Source organism: Scylla paramamosain, chromosome 42 (genome assembly GCF_035594125.1).
Source record: "Scylla paramamosain isolate STU-SP2022 chromosome 42, ASM3559412v1, whole genome shotgun sequence".
In the NCBI taxonomy this organism is placed as follows: Eukaryota; Metazoa; Arthropoda; class Malacostraca; order Decapoda; family Portunidae; genus Scylla; species Scylla paramamosain.
The window spans coordinates 12,057,501-12,080,492 of NC_087192.1; the positions used below are offsets into that span (position 1 = coordinate 12,057,501).

The following is a 22,992-nucleotide window of genomic DNA, read 5'->3' on the forward strand; positions in this document are numbered from 1 at the left end:
AAGTCTGCCTATGATAGGCAGCAAGGCATGTTGGATGCCGGGGACCCCCCAGGAGGGGGGGAGGCGCGGCAGGGTGGCGCCCATAACATCAACAACACAGCCTCACAACGCCACAAACTGGTGGTAGCACGTCCCCTCTCTGTACAGTCGGGACTCACGGACTCCACAGCCGGTCTTTCTGGTTTTGATGATGGCAATGATGATGATGAAGATGGTGAAATTCATGATGAGCCAAGTATTGGCAGCGTACTCATGCACAGTGCTAAAACATACGGGCCTTTGGACAACATTTCAGTAGATATGGAGATGCCTGTGGCTGATATGGTGAATTACTTATTTGACCACGGCATGCGTGAAGAAGAATACAAGCAGATTGTGGAGGACGAGGCTACCAAAAGGCCCGGCAACTGCCCTGCATTAACCCCTGTCGTCTGCAAAGCTCAGATATTTGATGCTCTCAAGGTTGAGGCGAAAAAGACTGATTCTCGTATGAGAGAGGTGAGCAATAACATTCTGATGGCTGCCACTATCGTCATAAAGTCGCTCACTACTCTAGACTAAATTGCACAAGATAAGGGTCACACAGGGGTTGCCCAGGAAGTGGGTATGCTAAATGGAGCTCTTGCATTACTTGGGAACGCCAACTACCATAATAACTTGGCCAGGTGATTCATCATCAAGCGGGAAATTAATCCCAAATACAATCACTTGTGCTCAGATAAGGTACCCATGATGTGGTATCTATTTGGTGACAATGTCTTGCAGTCAGCAAGACAGATTGAGGAGCCTGAAAAGCTCAGGAACAAGATTGCGCCGAAGAAACCTTTCCCAACATGGAAATCGGCAGCTGGCAGGTTTGGTGGAACAAGACCAAGAGGCTTCTCTGGGAGAATGCCTTACAGGGGCTTCTCGTCCCGATTCCACCCTTACGGGCCCCGCAGGGGTGGCCTCACAAGGCAGTCCTTCTCCAGGCAGGACACTGAGCCAAAAAATGCCCGGGGCCGGGGAAACAATCCCCGGCAATAACTCAGGTAAGCCACAAATTTGAAGCAGGTAGGCTGCATAAGTTTGTGCATGAATGGCATAAGATCACGTGTGATCCATTTATTTTAGATATTATTGCAAACTGTCATCTTGATATTGATGTAGCCAACACTGAACATTTATTTCATGATGAAATGGAATATGTGTTTTCCATTGAAGAGCAAAGAATTTTATCTCCGGAAACTAACAAACTGCTCGAGCTTAAAGTAATCACAGAAACTCATAGACAGCATGAGCAGATTCTATCCCCTATTTTTCTGAGGAAGAAAAAGAATGGTGAATATAGAATGGTCCTTAATTTAGAGAGGCTAAACAAGCATATTCCATATAAGCATTTTAAGATGGAAAACTTTGAGCAGGCAATTAGGCTCATCAATCATAATGACTACATGGCCTCAGTTGATTTACGGCATGCTTACTACTCTGTAAAGATAGCAGATGAGCAACAAAAATATCTTTGTTTTAAATGGCAGGGGAAAATTTACTAGTTCACATGCCTTCCCAATGGTATTTCTGAGGGCCCACGGCTCTTTACTAAACTAATGAAACCCATCTTTGCTACGTTGAGAGAGAAGGGATACACTATCACCAGCTTTATTGATGACACTCATGTGCAGCCGTTCATGGTTAGGTTGCAAGAAATGCACTCAAAGCACAATGCAGGTCTTAAGCAGAATGGGTTTCTGCATCAATGTAGAAAAGTCTGTGTTACAACCCACCAAAAGAATTGAATATTTGGGTAATATCATCAACTCAGAGACCATGACAGTTGCACTACCGGAGCACAGAATCCTTAGCCTTGTGAATAGTTGTCGACAATTACTGAACAAAAAGAAAGACAAAATCAGGGAAGCTGCTAGAGTAATTGGCACTTTGGTAGCTGCCATCCCAGCAGTTGAAATGGGTAAGTTACATTACAGAAAGTTGGAAAGGGGCAAACATTGCAGCTTTAGCTAAAGAAAGAGGCAACTTTGAGAAGTGGATGGAAATCACAGATGAAATGAAAAAAGATTTGCATTGGTGGGTTCAGCATGTGGCAGGTGAAAACAGGAAAATTTTCAGGACAGGTACTGACATTGAGCTGTACACTGATGCTTCAAGCTTAGGTTGGGGCTGCTTCCTTAACCACCAAACGACAAATGGCAGGTGGTTGCCAGCAGAAAAAGAGTTACATATTAATGCACTGGAACTCAAAGCCATCCTTCTTTCCTTGAAATCATTTGAACAGCAAATTCAGGGGAAGAACATTAAAATATTTTGTGACAATACCACAGCAGTGAGCTATGTTAATGAAATGGGTGGCATAAAATTGGAGATCTGTAATGATATCTGCATTGACATATGGGAATGGTGTGTAGAGCACAAAGCATGGATTATATGTTCTCATATACCGGGTAAAGCAAACGTCTTGGCCGACACGGCATCTCGCAAATTTAATGACAAACATGAGTGGAAACTGGATGAAAACATTTTTGGGGAGATTTGCAAAATTTTCGGACTCCCAAGTATCGACTTATTCACATCATCCAGGCTAAACAAACAGGTGAAACGGTTTTGTTCATGGAAACCAGACCCTGAAGCTGAACACTTTGATGCATTTTCCATAAACTGGGCACAGTTTGAGTTGATTTACTTTCCTTGATTGCCAGGTGTCTGCAGAAGGTTCAGGCAGAAAAGGCAAAAGGATGGATGGTCGTGCCACTATGGACATCCCAGCCTTGGATGGGAATGTTAGTCAGCATGCTCATCAGGGAACCTCGCCTCATAACAAGGAAGAAGAATGTGTTACGGCTGCCCCTGTCCTCAGAGGAACACCCCATCATGAAACACACGAGATTGATGGTCTGTTTGCTGTCAGGGAAAGAATGCGAAAGCGAGGAATTTCTGAAGCAGGTACAGACCTTATCATGGCATCCTGGAAACCAGGAACAGAAAAACAATACAGACCACATATTAAAAGATGGACACAATTTTGAAGTCAATGGGAAGTTGATCCCTTTAGTCCCAATGTAGAACAAATCATCAATTTCTTATCTGAAACTTTTCACAGAGGTGTCGGGTATGAGTGCATCAACACTGCAAGGGCAGCTTTCTCCTCACTAGGGATAGTGGTGGATGGCCGCAGGGCAGGTGACCATCCACTGGTCATCAGGTTGTTAAAGGGAGTATTGAATTTACGCCCAACTAAACCCAGGTATATTGAAACTTGGGATGTCAAGCCAGTTTTAGAAAAATTAAGGAGCATGAGCCCTTTACACTCTCTTTCCCTGAAAGATTTAACTTTGAAATTAGTAATGTTGCTGGCACTTACACAAGCAGCCAGAGTGCAAACTCTACATTTGTTACTTTTGAAGGATATCATCATAGGCAAGGATTTTATATGTATGTGGTTAGCAGGTAATATTAAACAGTGCAGACCAAACTTCAATATTCAGTTTATCAAGGTGAAAGCTTATGAAGAGGATAAAAATTTGTGTGTAATGGAAACTTTGAAAACGTAGATCAGTAGGATTGAGCATATAAGAGGTAATGCTGAAGATGAAAGCAAATTGCTCATCAATTTCATTAAACCACATAAAAATGCCTCTAAAGATACAATTTCTCGGTGGATCAAGTCCGTCCTTCACCTGTCCAGTGTGGACACTGCTCCAGCTGCTCGCCAGGGATGATGGACAGGTAGAGCTTCTTGGTGATGTGAGGCTCTGGCTCCTTCCCCAGAGCCTCTGCCTTCTGCACGAAGCACCAAGACTCTTCTCCAGGAGGACAGAGACTATGCTGTATGACATCATTGGCAGACAGGTAGTAAAAGACGACATGGTTGGCGGTGCTGCAGTCCTGGGAGTCTCACATAAACAAATAACAGAGCATTACGAGTTCATCCCCTTGTTACTGACAACAACCTCGACATTCTTCATGAATTTGCCACAGATCATGTTGCTGAAGAGACTTCGCAGCTGTGTACTATTCAGCAGTACATTTGTCTATGATATCACACCTGGAGATGGAGGTGTACATGGATGAGGTAGTGGTGGGTGTTGATGGGTTGCCGCAGCTGATGTCGTGGCGGGGATTCTGGTGGTGGTGGTGGTTGCAGGGGATGATGTTTAATGTTCCGCTCCATCTGCTGTTCTGGCAAGCTGCAGCTGTAGAGCTGCTATACCACGTTGTTACCTCATCTTTCCTATCTTGCTTTTAGGCATTGTGCTCAGAAATTCAACAAAGCAACGAAGGCAAAACTGACACGCCGCACGTGTTTGGCGGCAAGGCACCACTGAGGCAGTCGACGTTCAACCTGACTGTGTGACCTTGACAGCCAATCCATCCACCCGCTGCCCATCTTTAGGCTGCCAGGCATAAAAGGCCTCAAAAATAAAACTGTGAAAACCCCATATTTCTAGCTTTCATGAAACCTAGAACATCAACACTAGTAAAAGAGAATATTTAAAAGGCCAGCGCGGTCACCAAGTGCCCTTTAAATGCTCGTCAAGCCCTTTAAATTAATGCATTGATGGCATTTAAATTTTTCCCTAGAAACATCTTGCCTGAATCTAAGAGATATGGAGAAATACAGAAAACTCATTTTTAAGGTAAACTCGTCCAGTTGCGCCCCTTAAGAAGAATTAGTATTTTGAAAAAGTTGGCTGAATGGACAGATCAGTGCATATTAAGATTATGTGGGCATGTGGAGAAAATGGAGGACAATTAGTTAACTAAGAAAAACTGAAGAACTGGTGTCTTGAGAGCTGGCTGAACAGGCAGATTAGTATACTTTATATCAAATAGATCACTCCTTGATTGCTGGTACACATTTGCCAGGATTAGAGGACACTAAAAAGATCACCTCATTGCTCCACAGCACTTGCTGTCATTTTATGGTATCCCACCAGAGATATTTATTGGCAAATGCAACTCTACATACAACTTCTACATATGTGCCTGTGGATGGTCAGAGGTTTCTTGAGAGCATGATATCTGTATAATTCAAGGTCATTGTGTAGTCGGTGCTACACTGTTCTGACAAACAAATGCCTGAGCAAATAGGAGTTTTATTCTCTATATTCTCTTGCTGTTATGTGAGGATAGGCATTTACTTGACAACTTGTAACATGTAATAAAAGCTGGAGAAAATGCAACCAATGGTGAGTAGTTAACACATACTCATTTGGAAAAGACTATAGGGTGTTCTCAGAAGTCAGTAGGAGTTATAAGTCATTGCCTTTCTCAATCTACTCTAACAATTCATAAATTGGAGTTAAAGCTGAAAATAGGCACATAAATGCCATAAGAGAAAAATCAGCACATATATAAATATTCAGATGGTAAAATGAAAAGTATAAAGGGAGAAATTAAGTATCTTCTGATGATTTTTTGCTGTTATGCATCACCCAGTTCACTATGTGCATCTCTTATGGATGGATTACTTCTTACTTGTGACTGTTGTTGACAATAAGAACATCAATCATAATTGGTGATAGCAAAAGAAAGCAACCCTCACTGTCCCACAGGGATTTGACTGGTACAGTTTATTGTAATTTTTTTTTCTGAATTATGATCAAAATGTGGCTCTTCTGCTATGGCTAATTTAATGGTTAAAACTTGAGATCACTTCATAAATATGCTCCTTTTATCCTTACTATGATTTTTTAATGATGACAAGGATTATATAGGCTCTAAAATGCTTTTCAGCATCTCAGCTTGATCAAGTGAAGTTTTGGTTTTCTATACTATTCATTTAATAGTACCATTTATACAATTCACATCATACAAATGTTGATCATCTCACCTTATTACAGAAGCCCTGGATGCAGGGTGTGCCATCTGGCAGAATATCAACAGGCTTGACAGGGAAGCAAGTGTCATTGAGAGTCTTTCTGCAGCATCTCTTACAAGCATCATCAACTGAAAATAAAACTTCAATTAGTGATTTTGCTGCTATTGAACAATAACAATAATGACAGTGTGGCTTGCTCAGTCAGTCTAGTCTATTACACTCTAACACTTATTTCCTAGAGCTCCATTGAGTACTTGGCCGTAACATAAGTCTTGGCTTACAACTTAAAACCCCATCTCCCCGCCCCCCCCTGTCTCTCTCTCTCTCTCTCTGAATATATATATATATATATATATATATATATATATATATATATATATATATATATATATATATATATATATATATATATATATATATATGTCCCTCCCCTCCCTGTCTCTCTCTCTCTGAATATACTCGTATATATATATATATATATATATATATATATATATATATATATATATATATATATATATATATATATATATATATATATATATATATATATATACAACAGTAATCCCTCAACAATCACAGGTGTTACATTCCAAAACACCCCGAGATAGGTGAAAATCCACGAAGTAGAAGCAGGGCTGCCTGAGTCACCCAACTGAACAGTTGTGAGCAACTCTGAAGCAGTAAACATATGGCTGATGCTTAACCACTCAGTGATTTGTATTAAGGAGCACTTGGTGTCCTCAGTGAAGAGGTTTTTGATGAAGATCCATTACTAACATCATTCATTACCCATCCTATTTCCTTTATTTTCAGTCTTTTCATATATTCAAGATTCAGTATTTCATTTACTAGTGCATGCATGTGTAGTGCAAGCTAGTGTCTGCATGTATGCAGACAGTATTGCAGTCATCTGCGAGTATAACACCAATGTAAGTATGGTTGGGCAACCATTTTTGTTATGATGTCATCAGAGCACAGAGCACACCACCTCCTTGCTTATTAACCTTTACTACACTCTTAAACACTTTTAAACTCAAACTTACTTTTAGACACATCCTTATGTATAAAAAGAAAAAAAAATTTATTTGGTACACACCTGTGAAAATACTACAACTTGACTGAAGATGACAACATATGCGATTCTTTTTTTACTCATCTATGGTATACTACGTATTTTCTTTTAATATATTTTATGGGGAGGGGACGCCTAAAAAATTATATTTTTCGACCCAGAGGTTAAAACTGAATTATTAACATCGTCACCCTTAACATGTTTGGCATTTTCTGTGAAAATCACAAGTTGATACCATTATTCCTTATATTTTTAAATCACCTTTGTTTACCATTATTAAAGGGCTTTAAATGCCCCACACACCATGTGCTTGCCACATGCTTGGTCATCTGGCTTAGAAACTCATCATTTTGAAGCAATTTTATTTTTCTTCTTTTTAATGTTTTTTTTTTTTTTTTTTTTAATATATGTAGAGCTTCAGTTGGCAACATCACTGATGAGCCATGAGGGACTGAGGAGGCCAGCCACTGCAGTCAGTCCAGTGAGACATCAGAATATGTCCGTGTTCTGCTATCCAAGGCTGCTTCAGTTTCTTTTGTATTTGGAAGGATGCCTCATTATAATAAAGCAAAGCGTGCATGGATAGATGTGGCAAAAAAAGATCAGGGAAAAGAAAAATAAGCAAGAGAAGTTGCATTGTGGTAACAAGTTGCCACCACAGGCTGCCTCTGTTTCACCATCACTACAATAGCATTCTAAGCTATGGGCTAAATGCAGCAAAACTAAGTATATTGGGACCAAAAGAGTCAAGTTTGCTGCCACTGTCACCATATTAGAACACAACTTCAGGTACTTGAATCCAAGTTTGCTAACTCATCTTGGGTTTGGTGCCTCTCAAAACACTCTCACTGGGTTAGGCATTCAAGAGCACAGAAGAACAACTGTACAGAAGAGGACTGAAAAGAATCCCCATTCAAGAGGAGGAAGTGAAGACTACCAGCCAAGCAGCTTCTAATAATCCTGGCAACAAAAAGGAAGGTGGCGACCTCAGATAAACTCACCTGCAAGTGAGTAATATCCTGTCATACAGGAGGGGACCAGGTGCCAATTAGCCCTGAATGTGATGATAAATGATGGTTTCCTTTTGGTTATATAATTATCATCCCAATGCATGTAAAATTTTACCAGAAAACCCAACACACACTTATCAGGAGAAAATGGCTCATATCTCAAAACTCAAGTTTTTTACATATCAAGCATTTCTCCTTCATTGACCTACAAGATAATTGAGATGTAAAGGTATTTTTTTTTTATGTAGGAAGGACACTGGCCAAGGGCAACAAAAATCCAATAAAAAAATATGCCCACTGAAATGCCGGTCCCATAAAAGGGTCAAAGCAGTGGTCAACAATTGATGAATAAGTCTCTTGAAACCTCCCTCTTGAAGGAATTCAAGTCATAGGAAGGTGAAAATACAGAAGCAGGCAGGGAGTTCCAGAGTTTACTAGAGAAAGGGATGAATGATTGACAATACTGGTTAATTACATAAGTACATAAGAAATAAGGGAAGCTGCAAGAAGCGACCAGGCTTACACGTGGCATTCCCTGTATGAAACACACCTACCTATTTCCATCTGCTATCCCCATCCATAAACTTGTCTAATCTTCTCTTAAAGCTCTCTAGTGTCCTAGCACTAACTACATGATTACTGAGTCCATTCCACTCATCTACCACTCTATTTGAGAACCAATTTTTTCCTATCTCCTTCCTAAACCTAAATTTTTCAAGCTTGAACCCGTTATTTCTTGTTCTACCCTGGTTGCTGATCCTAAGAATTTTGCTTACATCCCCCTTGTTATAACCCTTATACCACTTAAAGACTTCTATCAGGTCCCCTCTTAACCTACATCTCTCTAAAGAATGTAAATTTAACAGCTTCAACCTCGCCTCGTAAGGAATACTCCTCATCCCCTGTATCCTTTTAGTCATTCTCCTCTGTACTGATTCTAATAGACCTATATCTTTCCTGTAATGTGGGGACCAGAACTGCACCGCGTAGTCTAGATGAGGTCTGACCAGCGCCAAGTATAACTTTCCGGCCTTCTACTTTTAACACTCCTAAAAATGAATCCTAGTACCCTATTTGCCTTGTTTCTGGCTTCTATGCATTGTTTCCCTAGACGGAGTTCAGAGCTAACTATAACTCCTAAATCTTTCTCGTACCCTGTACCTACCAGAGTTTGGTTGTCTAATGGGTACCTATTGTGTGGGTTTCCTCTACCTATGCTAAACACTTTGCATTTATTGATATTAAATTGCATTTGCCATCTATCCGTCCATTCATTCATTCTATCTAAGTCTGCCTGCAAGGTGATGGCATCCGATTCTGACCTAATTAATTTACCTATCTGTGTCATCCGCAAATTTACTAACATCACTACTAATTCCACTATCCAAGTCATTGATATACATTAGAAATAACAATGGCCCTAATACTGATCCCTGTGGCACCCCACTAATTACATGACCCCACTCAGATTTCGAGCCGTTTATTACCACTCTCTGTCGCCTGTTACCAAGCCATGACCCTATCAGCCTAACACCTTCCCATCTATCCCGTGTGCCCTAATCTTTCTCAGGAGCCTTTGATGGGGTACCTTGTCAAATGCCTTACTAAAGTCCAGATATAAGATATCATAACTATCACCATTATCTAATTATCTACTGCCTCGTACACCTTACTGTAAAAACTTAACAAGTTTGTCAGGCAAGACTTCCCCTTCGTGAAGCCATGCTGTGACTGATTTATCAAGTTATGTTTGTCTACCTGTTTGTCTACAGGTTATGTTATCTACTGCCTCGTACACCTTACTATAAAAACTTAACAAGTTTGTCAGGCAAGACTTCCCCTTCGTGAAGCCATGCTGTGACTGATTTATCAAGTTATGTTTGTCTAAATGTTCCCTAATGTTCCTCGCTATTATTGACTCTAACATTTTACCTACAACTGAAGTTAAGCTGACAGGTCTATAATTAGACACTAAAGTTTTATCTCCTTTCTTAAAGATGGGTACTACATTAGCCTGCCTCCACATTACTGGTACCTCACCCGACTCCAGTGATTTCCTAAAGACAGAAACTAACGGCTCACTAATAATCTCTTTACATTCCTTAAGTACTCTGGGATATATTTCATCAGGTCCTGGTGACTTGAATTTTTTTAGCCTATCTATCTCCTGTTCCACTATCTCCCTAGTTATGGAAATATCTGTCAGCTTCTCATTCTCATCTGCTCTAAACACCTGTTCACTATCTGGCATATCCTGCATGTTTTCCTGGGTGAAGACAGTTAAAAAATAATCATTCAGAAGTTTACTAATCTCCTCCCCAGAACTAACCAGCTCCCCATCTGCTGCCTTTAATGGACCTACAGTATCCTTATTCTTCGTCCTGTATGCCTGATAAAATCCCTTGGGGTTCATCTTCGCCTGGCTGGCTTGCGTTAGAGAGGTGGACAGAATAGGGGTGAGAGAAAGAAGAAAGTCTTGTGCAGCGAGCCCACGGGAGGAGGGGAGGCATGCAGTTAGCAAGATCAGAAGAGCAGTTAGCATAAAAATAGCGGTAGAAGACAACTAGATATGCAACATTGCGGCGGTGAGAGAGAGGCTGAAGACAGTCAGTTAGAGGAAAGGAGTTGATGAGACGAAAAGCTTTTGATTCCACCCTGTCTAGAAGAGCAGTATGAGTGGAACCCCCCCAGACATGTGAAGCATACTCCATACATGGACAGATAAGGCCTTTGTACAGAGTTAGCAGCTGGGGGGGGTGAGAAAAACTGGCAGAGACATCTCAGAACACCTAACTTCATAGAAGCTGTTTTAGCTAGAGATGATGTGTGAAGTTTCCAGTTCAGATTATAAGTAAAGGACAGACCGAGGATGTTCAGTGTAGAAGAGAGGGACAGTTGAGTGTCATTGAAGAAGAGGGGATAGTTGTCTGGAAGGTTGTGTCGAGTTGATAGATGGAGGAATTGAGTTTTTGAGGCATTGAACAATACCAAGTTTGCTCTGCCCCAATCAGATATTTTAGAAAGATCAGAAGTCAAGTGTTCTGTGGCTTACCTGTGTGAAATGTTTACCTCCTGAAGGGTTGGACGTCTATGAAAAGATGTGGATAAGTGCATGGTGGTATCATCAGCGTAGGAGTGGATAGGACAAGATGTTTGGTTTAGAAGATCATTAATAATTAATAAGAAAAGAGTGGGTGACAGGACAGAACCATGAGGAACACCAATGTTGATAAATTTGGGAGAAGAACACTGACCTTCTACGACAGGAGAAATAGAATGGTCAAAAAAGGAAACTTGAGATGAAGTTACAGAGAGAAGGATAGAAGCCATAGGAGAGTAGTTTGGAAATCAAAGCTTTGTGCCAGACTCTATCAAGAGCTTTTGATATGTCCAAGACAACAGCAAAAGTTCAAAATCTCTAAAAGAGGATTACCAAGACTCAGTAAGGAAAGCCAGATCACCAGTAGAACAGCCCTTGATGGAAGCCATACTGGCAATCAGATAGAAGGTTGTGAAGTGATAGATGTTTCAGAATCTTACTGTTGAGGATAGATTAAAAAACTTTAGATAGCCAGGAAATTAAAGCAATAGGACGGTAGTTTGAGGGATTAGAAAGGTCACCCTTTTTAGGAACAGGCTGAATGTAGGCAAACTTCCAGCAAGAAGGAAAGGTAGATGTTGACAGACAGAGCTGAAAGAGTTTGACTAGGCAAGGTGCAAGCACAAAGGCACAGTTTCGGAGAACAATAGGAGGGACCCCATCAGGTCCATAAGCCTTCCAAGGGTTTAGGCCAGTGAGGGCATGGAAAACATCATTACGAAGAATTTTAGTAGGTAGCATGAAGTAATCAGAGGGTGGAAGAGAGGGAGAAACAAGCCCAGAATTGTCCAAGGTAGAGTTTTTAGCAAAGGTTTGAGGGAAGAGTTCAGCTTTAGAAATAGATATAATAGCAGTGGTGCCATCTGGTTGAAATAGGGGAGGGAATGAAGTAGAAGCAAAGTTATTGGAGATATCTTTGGCTGGATGCGAGAAGTCATGAGGGGAGTTATATCTTGAAAGATTTTGGCACTCTGTTAATGAAAGAGTTTTTGGCTAGTTGGAGAACAGACTTGGCATGGTTCTGGGCAGAAATATAAAGTGCATAAGATTCTGGTGATGGAAGGCTTAAGTACCTTTTGTGGGCCACCTCTCTATCAGGTACAGCACGAGAACAAGCTGTGTTAAACCAAGGTTTGGAAGGTTTAGTTGAGAAAAAGAGTGATGAGTGTACACCTCCATGCCAGACACTATCACCTCTGTTATGCGCTCAGCACACAAAGACGGGTCTCTGACATGGGAGCAGTAATCATTCCAAAGTAAGTTAGCAAAATACCTCCTCAGGTCCCACCAGCTAGCAGAGGCAAAATGCCAGAGGCACCTTCGCTTAAGGGGATCCTGAGGAGAGATTGGAGTGATAGGACAAGTTACAGACATGAGACTGTGGTTGGAGGAGCCCAACGGAGAAGAGAGGGTGACAGCATAAGCAGAAGGATTAGAGGTCAGGAAAAGGTCAAGAATGTTGGGCATATCTCCAAGACATTCAGGAATACGAGTAGGGTGTTGCACCACTGAGCAGACTGAGCACCGGCACCCACAGCCTCAACTCCAGGTGACAACTTCACCTGAGCGTCACCTCCAAGAAGCAAGCCATCAAACAAACAACCCAAACTCAACATTCCAATCTCACTCTCAGCAACACTCTACAAAGTCAGGTGCCTTCTGCGGTGGCTCTGGGCTTTTACAGTCAATCCCAGCACACTGACTCAAAGACAAATCCAACTCTGACTTGTCAGAGTTGGCAGCAGGACAGGCCTCTGGGCACTCTGTCCCAACTGTGGCATCAACATAAAAACTGCACTCTTCTTGTGGTGTCCCTGCCTTGTTGCAGTCAACCCCAGGAGTCAGAGAACCCATAGGCACCCAACGCTGGGGTGCTTGCCTTGCTTTAGAGCGAGTAACATAACAAACAGAAGTAGCACTCTCAGCAGTCTCCACATCCAGCTCGGCATTTGTGGATGGGGGCTGCACCCAAACTCTCCCAGCTGCCAGATCATTCCCTAGAAAGAAATCAACCTCTGACACCTTTGTCTCCTTAATAGGAGGAGGCAGTAGACACCTGCCAAAACGATAATTACTCCCAGTGAGGTCTAAAGCACTGTTCAGGGGGGTGCTGTGAACTTATCATTAGACCCAGCTGTGACCTCACTGACCTTTGTGTCTCACAACACAAGGGGGCAGTCACAGTCTGCCCTCTAAAGACAACTCTCTTCCTCCATACAAAACTATAAGCACCTAATAACACACACACTCTTCACTCAAAAATTTCAAAATTATCATGGCGACTCCTACACTAGCCTCGGAGTCCCCATCTGGGGAGGAGACCATAAATGTCCCCAGGTCAGACTGCCTTTCTGTCGACGATCCTAAGTGTCTTGACACCCCTCCTCAACTTTTTCTTCATTAACTTCTGCAACATTCACAGTCTAAGATCTAATTTTCAATCTGTAGAACACCACCTCTCCTCTTCTAAACCTCGTCTTCTTTTCCTCACTGAAACTCAGGTGTCTGAGGCAACTGACAGTAGCCCCTTTTCTGTTTCCTCCCATTTTCTCTGTCCTCATTTTTTATCCAAATCTGGATGTTGCATTTATGTGCGCAATGACTTAACCTGCTCTTGTGCCCACGCTCTTGAATCTTCCAAGTTTTCCACCATCTGGCTATGACTACAGAGTCACTGTCAAACTAAATTTATCTGTGCTGTATACCTCTCACCTAACTCCTCTGACTATAAGAAATTCTTTGACTACTTACCTTCCAAAGTGAAGCACATTCTGACCCTCTTCCCTTTTTGCAGAGATCTCCATTCTTGAAGACTTCAATGTTCACCACCAGCTTTGGCTTTCCTCTCCCTTCAATTTTACTATCCTCCACGACCTAGAGCAACTGGTGCACCACCTCACTCATATTCCTGACCATCTTGGAGATACACCCAACATTCTTGACCTTTTCCTGACCTCTAATCCTCCTGCTTATGCTGTCACCCTCTCTTCTCCGCTGGGCTCCTCCGATCACAATCTCATATCTTTATCTTGTCCTATCGCTCCAATCCCTCCTCATGATCCCCCTAAGCGAAGGTGCTCCTGGCGTTTTGCCTCTGCTAGTTGGAGGGACCTGAGGATGTATTTTGCTGATTTTCCTTGGAATGATTACTGCTTCCATGTCAGAAACCCGTCTTTGTGTGCTGAGTGCATAACAGAGGTGATAGTGTCTGGCATGGAGGCGTACATTCCCCTTTTTCTCGACCTAAACTTTCCAAACCTTGGTTTAACACAGCTTATTCTCCTGCTATACATGATAGAGAGGTGGCCCACAAAAGGTACTTAAGCCTTCCATCACCAGAATCTCATGCACTTTATATTTCTGCCCAGAACCATGCCAAGTCTGTTTTTCAACTAGCCAAAAACTCCTTCATTAACAGAAAGTGTCAAAACCTTTCAAGATCTAACTCCCATCATCACTTCTGGCATCTAGCCAAAAATATCTCCAATAACTTTGCTTCTTTTTCTTTCCCTCCTTTATTTCAACCAGATGGCACCACTGCTATCCTATCTATTTCTAAAGCTGAACTCTTCGCTTAAACCTTTGCTAAAAACTCTACCTTGGACGATTCTGGGCTTGTTCCTCCCTCTCCTCCACCTTCTGACTACTTCATGCTACCTATTAAAATTCTTCGTAATGATGTTTTCCATGCCCTCGCTGGCCTAAATCCTCGGAAGGCTTATGGACCTGATAGGGTCCCTCCTATTGTTCTCCGAAACTGTGCCTCTGTGCTTGCACCTTGCCTAGTCAAACTCTTTCAGCTCTGTCTGTCAACATCTACCTTTCCTTCTTGCTGGAAGTTTGCCTATATTCAGCCTGTTCCTAAAAAGGGTGACCGTTCTAATCCCTCAAACTACCATCTTATTGCATTCATTTCCTGCCTAACTAAAGTTTTTGAATCTATCCTCAACAGAAAGATTCTTAAACATCTATCACTTAATAACCTTTTGTCTGATCGCCAGTATGGGTTCTGTGAAGGCCACTCTACTGGTGATCTTCTGGCTTTCCTTACTGTGTCTTGGTCACCCTCTTTTAGAGATTTTGGTGAAACTTTTGCTGTTGCCTTGGACATATCAAAAGCTTTTGATAGAGTCTGGCACAAAGCTTTGATTTCGAAACTACCCTTCTATGGCTTCTGTCCTTCTCTCTGTAACTTCATCTCAAATGTCCTTTTTGACCATTCTATTGCTGCTGTGGTAGACGGTCACTGTTCTTCTAAATCTATCAACAGTGGTGTTCCTCAGGGTTCTGTCCTGTCACCCACTCTCTTCTTATTAATCATTAATGATCTTCTAAACCAAACTTCTTGTCCTATCCACTCCTACGCTAATGATGCCACCATGCACTTTTCCACATCTTTTCATAGACGTCCAACCCTTCAGGGGGTAAACATTTCAAGCAGGGAAGCCACAGAATGCCTGTCTTCTGATCTTTCTAAAATTTCTGACAGGGGCAGAGCAAACTTGGTATTGTTCAATGCCTCAAAAACTCAATTTCTCCATCTATCAACTCGACACAACCTTCCAGACAGCTATCCCTCTTCTTCAGTAACACTCATCTGTCCCCCTCTTCTACATTGAACATCCTCAGTCTGTCCTTTACTTATAATCTGAACTGGAAACTTCACATCTCATCCCTAGCTAAAACAGCTTCTATGAAGTTAAGCATTCTGAGACGTCTCCGCTAGTTTTTCTCACCCCCCCAGCTGCTAACTCTGTACAAGGGCCTTATCCGTCCATGTATAGAGTATGCTTCACATGTCTGGGGGGGTTCCACTCATACTCCTCTTCTAGACAGGGTTGAATCAAAAGCTTTTCGTCTCATCAACTGCTCTCCTCTAACCGACTGTCTTCAGCCTCTCTCTCACCTCTGCAATGTTACATCTTTAGCTGTCTTCTACTGCTATTTTCATGCTAACTGCTCTTCTGATCTTGCTAACTGCATGCCTCACCTCCTCCCCTGGGCTCACTGCACAAGACTTTCTTCTTTCTCTCACCCCTATTCTGTCCACCTCTCTAATGCAAGAGTTAACCAGTATTCTCAATCATTCATCCCTTACTCTGGTAAACTCTGAAACTCCCTGCCTGCTTCTGTATTTCCACTTTCTATGACTTGAATTCCTTCAAGAGGGAGGTTTCAAGACACTTATCCATGAATTTTTGACTACTGCTTTAACCCTTTTATGGGACTGGCATTTCAGTGGGCATTTTTTTTATTGGATTTTTTTTTTTTTTTTATGTAGGAAGGATACTGGCCAAGGGCAACAAAAATCTAATAAAAAAAATGCCCACTGAAATGCCAGTCCCATAAAAAGGGTCAAAGCAGTGGTCAAAAATTGGTGGATAAGTGTCTTGAAACCTCCCTCTTGAAGGAATTCAAGTCATAAAAAGGTGGAAATACAGAAGCAGGCAGGGAGTTCCAGAGTTTACCAGAGAAAGGGATGAATGATTGAGAATACTGGTTAACTCTTGTGTTAGAGAGGTGGACAGAATGGGGGTGAGAGAAAGAAGAAAGTCTTGTGCAGCAAGGCCGAAGAAGGAGGGGAGGCATGCAGTTAGCAAGATCAGAAGAGCAGTTAGCATGAAAATAGCGGTAGAAGACAGCTAGACATGCAACATTGTGGCGGTGAGAGAGAGGCTGAAGACAGTCAGTTAGAGGAGAGGAGTTGATGAGACGAAAAGCTCTTGATTCCACCCTGTCTAGAAGAGCAGTATGAGTGGAACCCCCCCAGACATGTGAAGCATACTCCATACATGGACGGATAAGGCCCTTGTACAGAGTTAGCAGCTGGGGGGGTGAGAAAAACTGGTGGAGACGTCTCAGAACACATAACTTCATAGAAGCTGTTTTAGCTAGAGATGAGATGTGAAGTTTCCATTTCAGATTATAAGTAAAGGACAGACCGAGGATGTTCAGTGTAGAACAGGGGGACAGTTGAGTGTCATTGAAGAAGAGGGGATAGGTGTCTGGAAGGTTGTGTCGAGTTGATAGATGGAGAAATTGAGTTTTTGAGGCATTGAACAATACCAAGTTTGCTCTGCCCCAATCAGAAATTTTAGAAAGATCAGAAGTCAGGCGTTCTGTGGCTTCCCTGCGTGATATGTTTACTTCCTGAAGGGTTGGACGTCTATGAAAAGACGTGGAAAAGTGCAGGGTGGTATCATCAGCGTAGGAGTGGATAGGACAAGAAGTTTGGTTTAGAAGATCATTAATGAATAATAAGAAGAGAGTGGGTGCCAGGACAGAACCCTGAGGAACACCACTGTTAATAGATTTAGGAGAAGAACAGTGACCATCTACCACAGCAGCAATAGAACGGTCAGAAAGGAAACTTGAGATGAAGTTACAGAGAGAAGGATAGAAACCGTAGGAGGGTAGTTTTGAAATCAAAGCTTTGTGCCAGACTCTATCAAAGGCTTTTGATATGTCCAAGGCAACAGCAAAAGTTTCACCAAAATCTCTAAAAGAGGATGACCAAGGCTCAGTAAGGAAAGCCAGAAGATCACCAGTAGAGCGGCCTTGACGGAACCCATACTGGCAATCAGATAGAAGGTTGTGAAATGATAGATGTTTAAGAATCTTCCTGTTGAGGATAGATTAAAAAACTTTAGATAAGCAGGAAATTAAAACAATAGGACGGTAGTTTGAGGGATTCGAGCGGTCACCCTTTTTAGGAACAGGTTGAATGTAGGCAAACTTCCAGCAAGAAGGAAAGGTAGATGTTGACAGACAGAGCTGAAAGAGTTTGACTAGGCAAGGTGCAAGCACGGAGGCACAGTTTCAGAGAACAATAGGAGGGACCCCATCAGGTCCATAAGCCTTCCCAGGGTTTAGGCCAGCGAGGGCATGGAAAACATCATTACGAAGAATTTTAATACGTGGCATGAAGTAGTCAGAGGGTGAAGGAGAGGGAGGAACAAGCCCAGAATCATCCAAGGTAGAGTTTTTAGCAAAGGTTTGAGCAAAGAGTTCAGCTTTAGAAATAGATGTGATAGCAATGGTGCCATCTGGTTGAAGTAGAGGAGGGAAAGAAGAAGAAGCAAAGTTATTGGAGATATTTTTGGCTAGATGCCAGAAATCACGAGGGAAGTTAGATCTTGAAAGATTTTGACATTTTCTGTTAATGAAGGAGTTTTTGGCTAGTTGGAGAACAGACTTGGCATGGTTCCGGACAGAAATATAAAGTGCATGAGATTCTGGTGATGGAAGGCTTAAGTACCTTTTGTGGGCCACCTCTCTATCATGTATAGCACGAGAACAAGTTGTGTTAAACCAAGGTTTAGAAGGTTTAGGACGAGAAAAAGAGTGAGGAATGTACGCCTCCATGCCAGATACTATCACCTCTGTTATGCGCTCAGCACACAAAGACGGGTCTCTGACACAGAAGCAGTAGTCATTCCAAGGAAAATCAGCAAAATACCTCCTCAGGTTCCCCCAACTAGCAGAGGCAAAACGCCAGAGGCACCTTCGCTTAGGGGGATCCTGAGGAGGGATTGGAGTGATAGGACAAGATAAAGATATGAGATTGTGATCGGAGGAGCCCAACGGAGAAGAAAGGGTGACAGCATAAGCAGAAGGATTAGAGGTCAGGAAAAGGTCAAGAATGTTGGGCGTATCTCCAAGACGGTCAGGAATACGAGTAGGGTGTTGCACCAATTGCTCTAGGTCATGGAGGATAGCAAAGTTGTAGGCTAGTTCACCAGGATGGTCAGTGAAGGGAGAGGAAAGCCCTGGTGGTGAACATTGAAGTCTCCAAGAATGGAGATCTCTGCAAAAGGGAAGAGGGTCAGAATGTACTCCACTTTGGAAGTTAAGTAGTCAAAGAATTTCTTATAGTCAGAGGAGTTAGGAGAGAGGTATACAGCACAGATAAATTTAGTATGAGAGTGACTCTGTAGTCGTAGCCAGATGGTGGAAAACTGTTGCCCTTGGCCAGTGTTCCTCCTACATAAAAAAAAAAAAAGTCATTAGCTGGCATACAAGTCTCATCTCCACTGTGGGAGAGCTTTCCATGGCGCCAATTCCCGGGTACCATATAGGCTGATTGGGGGGTAATTCGCCTCCCAGTCACGTTCCTGCACAGCAACTGCTGCGCTGCTGTCTCTCTAAAAACTGTAATGGGGTACTCAACTCCATCAATCTCAACAGTGCCCTGACACAAGAAAGGGCAGCACCAGTCTAATTCAGACCTCACAGGGAATGGTGAGGCACCTACAGATGAAGGGGGTGGCCACGACGGCCTTTTCACCCTCAAGACCAAACACAGCCTGGACTTCATCATTATGCTGGTTCCAGCCCTGTGACACAATGAAAGCCACTGGCTTCTGGGGAGTTTTGGAAGCAATGGCTGTTACTAATTTTGGGCAGTTATATTTAAAGTACCAAGTATTTCTACAGTAATGACACCGGCTGGGTGTTGTACCTAGGAGTGCTGTGTTGCATGCTCCCAGTCTGTCTCTGTCGTGAGCTGGGTGGAGATTTATTTCCCATGGAGCTTACTCAACCAGACTTAATGCCAAAGCCACTACTAAAATGCAGGCCTCCAGACATACCGGCGCCTGCTGCGCCACCAGACAAAGCATCACCAGCCCTGCCAGACATACCACCAATCCAACATGGCACAGGCCAGTGCACCAACATCTGCCCATCTAGGTCATCTGCCCATGTAGTTGCCTTCTTTAGGCTTTTAAACCTTTTCTTCCTGAGCAGCAATACCAACTCCTTCTCAGCCACATTAATGAATTGCTCCAATTAACTCATGGTAGGAGGTGGCCTGCTTGCCAACAATCCACTTTTCAAACATCTCCTCAAGATAGTGAGCACATTCTAGATAAGAGTCACTAAGCCTCTTCTTTTCTCCACGGAACTGCAGCCTATACACCTCCAGCTGCAGCTCACAAGCTCTCAGGATGTCACCCTTAAACTCCTTATAATCCTCCAAATCTTCAACTGACATCCTACCATAAACTTCCAATACCTTGCCTTTCAACATATTAGCCACAAGGTCAACCCATCACTCTATACTACGAAGTATACCCAAATCTCTCCATATTAAGTACTTTCAATTTGCTATATCATAACAGATCCATCTCCTTCACTGCACTAGGAGGAGCAGATGCAGAACTTCCTGTTGAGACTCTTGAAGATGTCTCAAATGTTCATATCAATCATTTGTTTACCAAGATGAAGTCAGTCTATGTATAACATGGCTGTATCAAGGAGTGACATTTCATAGGAGTGACATAACAAAGGAGTTACAAATACTGTATTAAATGAGTAACATAATGGTGGAGTGACAGAACCAAATCATTCACAGGAGTTATAGTTAAAAAGTATAATTAAAATTTTATTTACTTATTTAAAATAACAAAAAATATTAAAATTCTTGAAAATATGAAGATTTTATTTTAAAAAACTAACCATTAAACTGTTAGAATATTTTAAAACTTGTTTAAAATTCTAGTTCTACATCACTGAAATGACATTCTACCTTATACTTGTTTACATTTTTTGAAATGAAATGAAAATTGCGTGCAACCCCTCTCAGGTATTTGTCTAGAAAGATGGTTCCATATCTCCTGACAACAGTTACAAGTCTCTCTTCCCTCTGGATTTATTCTTTCTTCTTCTTTGTTGGACTTCTCCCTGCAATTAGTTGCTGTCTCTCTTGATCTATGTGGTGGCCTTCTTTTCTGAATTCCTTTATCATTAAATACACTCCCAAATGGGAAAATTCAACTAGTTTTGAACTGCTTGCCAAACCTCCATATTGTATGCTCTTGGAAGGTTGTAGGTTTGAATATGATGGATACTTCACAAAGTTGGGGCAAATTGTGGTGAATGATATTGTTAATTTCCTCCTGGTCTTACTATTCTGTGTGTGACATAATTGGCCTTCACAATACATAAGTTTCTCCAGAATAACCATCATAATTTTTTTCTGGAGGTAAAAATGTAAGAGCAGATAGCTTTCTCAATTTTGAGGTCATGTTCTCATTGCTTTTGTAGGCAATGACTAGACCATTCTTCTGAATACTTTGGTATATACTTTGACCTAAGTGGAAAAGGCAGCTAGACACTTTTGCATCTGGAAATTTCTGTTGCTTGCCAACTCAAAATCTACTGTCATAAAAGTATGGTTCATTTCAATTTCTTTGGCTTCTGGAGGTGAGAGTTTTAGTATGGATGCATTTCTTGTGTTTTTCTAGCCCTCAAATCATAAACAAAATGGAAAAGATTCTCCATGGAACATGTAATGGATACTGTACAATAGGTGGAAATGTTGGGGACAAGCTTTGAATGTTCCACCAAGACACCAGATCTCAGAGTCCTGTAGTCTGCATAAATTTTCTTCAGTACCAAAAGCTATGATTCATTCCCTGGATTCACCATCCCCACTTTGATTGTCTGCAGTTCCATCATCTGCCTTCGTATTGAATAAAAGGAAGTTTTTCCCCCTGTTTGGGTGACCTTCAAATTGCTTAGAATGACTAAATCTGTCACATGTGTGGGTTCCACTGGAATTTTTTTTTTTTTTCAGGTAAAATGGATGATTTACCTCATAGCAGACTTGGAAGGCATTTCTACAGTGCTGTTAATGCCTACTTCCAGTCTAATTTCCTGGATGATTGGACAATTAATGAGGTCACTCATCACTCACGTCACTCCTTTGAATTTTATCTCCAATTTATCACTCCTTTGTTATGTCACTCCTTTGAATTTTATATATGATTTATCACTCCTTGTTATGTCACTCCTTTGAATAAGACCAATATAAAATAACCTCTAACCTACCACACATGGCAGAAAAAGGACTTGAATCCTCAACACTTGCAGAGCTGGCAATATTAGTACACTTGCTGCTTGTTTCAATATCCTGGACTTTCTACCAGTCTAGCTGCCTCTGGAGCTCCACAACTTTACCATTAGCCATAACCACAGGATATTGGAAACTTGTACATGGAGAAATAGCTCTTGCCTTGTGCCAGCTGGATCAAGAAGTATTAGTGATATATGAAGAAATGACCTCTTATAAGACTGATAAATTTCTCTCACATCTGATAACTTTTCAATCTTAAAGAGTTCTTTTCTTATGATATTCAAATTTAATACCCAGTACAAATACAGAAAAGGAGGCCAGCTCTCACTTTTTTTTCGGAGGGAATAAAAAGCGAACCTAGGTAAACTTCTCAAAAGCAATTGCTTGAAAGCAAATTACTCAAAATCAATTGCTCAAAAAATAACTTCTCAAACTCTCAATTGCTCAAAAGTAAATTGCCTGAAATCAATTACTGAATATTGTAGTAGTTTGAAGCTTGAAGCACCACGTCAGCTAAGCACTTTGCTTGTGTCGTCTAATGACACATCAACATAGCACATTTTATATAGGAGCCATTCTAGGACTTTCTCTCTGGACTGACTTACCACAAGGTGGCAGGGCTACTCTCTGTACATGTAATTCTCCCTTTCTTCCCATAGCAACCATATTCATTGTCATTAGAGTTACCTTACAGCCTCCCTTAATTGTTAATACTCGTTCACTGGATTGTCTATTGTTGATATTGTACTTTAACATTAATATAACACCAAAATAACTTTAAACATTGGCAATAATACTTTTTTTAAAGTATGAAGAACAAAAATAATAAACTATGATGAAACAATGTAGAAGAATTTTTTAGATCTACTGTATAATAGAAATGTACCTGTTCTTAATTTCATCTGCTCATTTTACAATAATGTTGTACAGTAGAAATGTACCCATTCTTAATCTTATCTGTTTACTTTACAATCATAAAGCTGTTTATTTTATCTCATTTTTTAACAATTTTTGAGAAATTGATAGTTTGAGAAATTATTTTTTGAGCAATTAATTTCCAGCAATTTACTTTTGAGCAACTGATTTTGAGATATTTACTGTGACCCCATAAATAACCCTGCATGTGATGCTGAT

At 41.4% G+C, this 22,992-nt stretch overlaps 1 protein-coding gene across 3 annotated transcripts in view; it reads right to left on the minus strand.

Annotated features, from left to right (window-relative positions):
- The window catches only part of LOC135093237 (ADAM 17-like protease), a 219,524-nt gene that overhangs the window by 29,215 nt on the left and 167,317 nt on the right, over positions 1–22,992 (minus strand). For all 3 annotated transcript variants that reach the window (XM_063992245.1, XM_063992244.1, XM_063992246.1), the window contains one exon: positions 5,828–5,943. In XM_063992245.1, the coding sequence (XP_063848315.1) occupies positions 5,828–5,943 (116 nt within the window). The remainder of the gene's footprint in view (positions 1–5,827; positions 5,944–22,992) is intronic.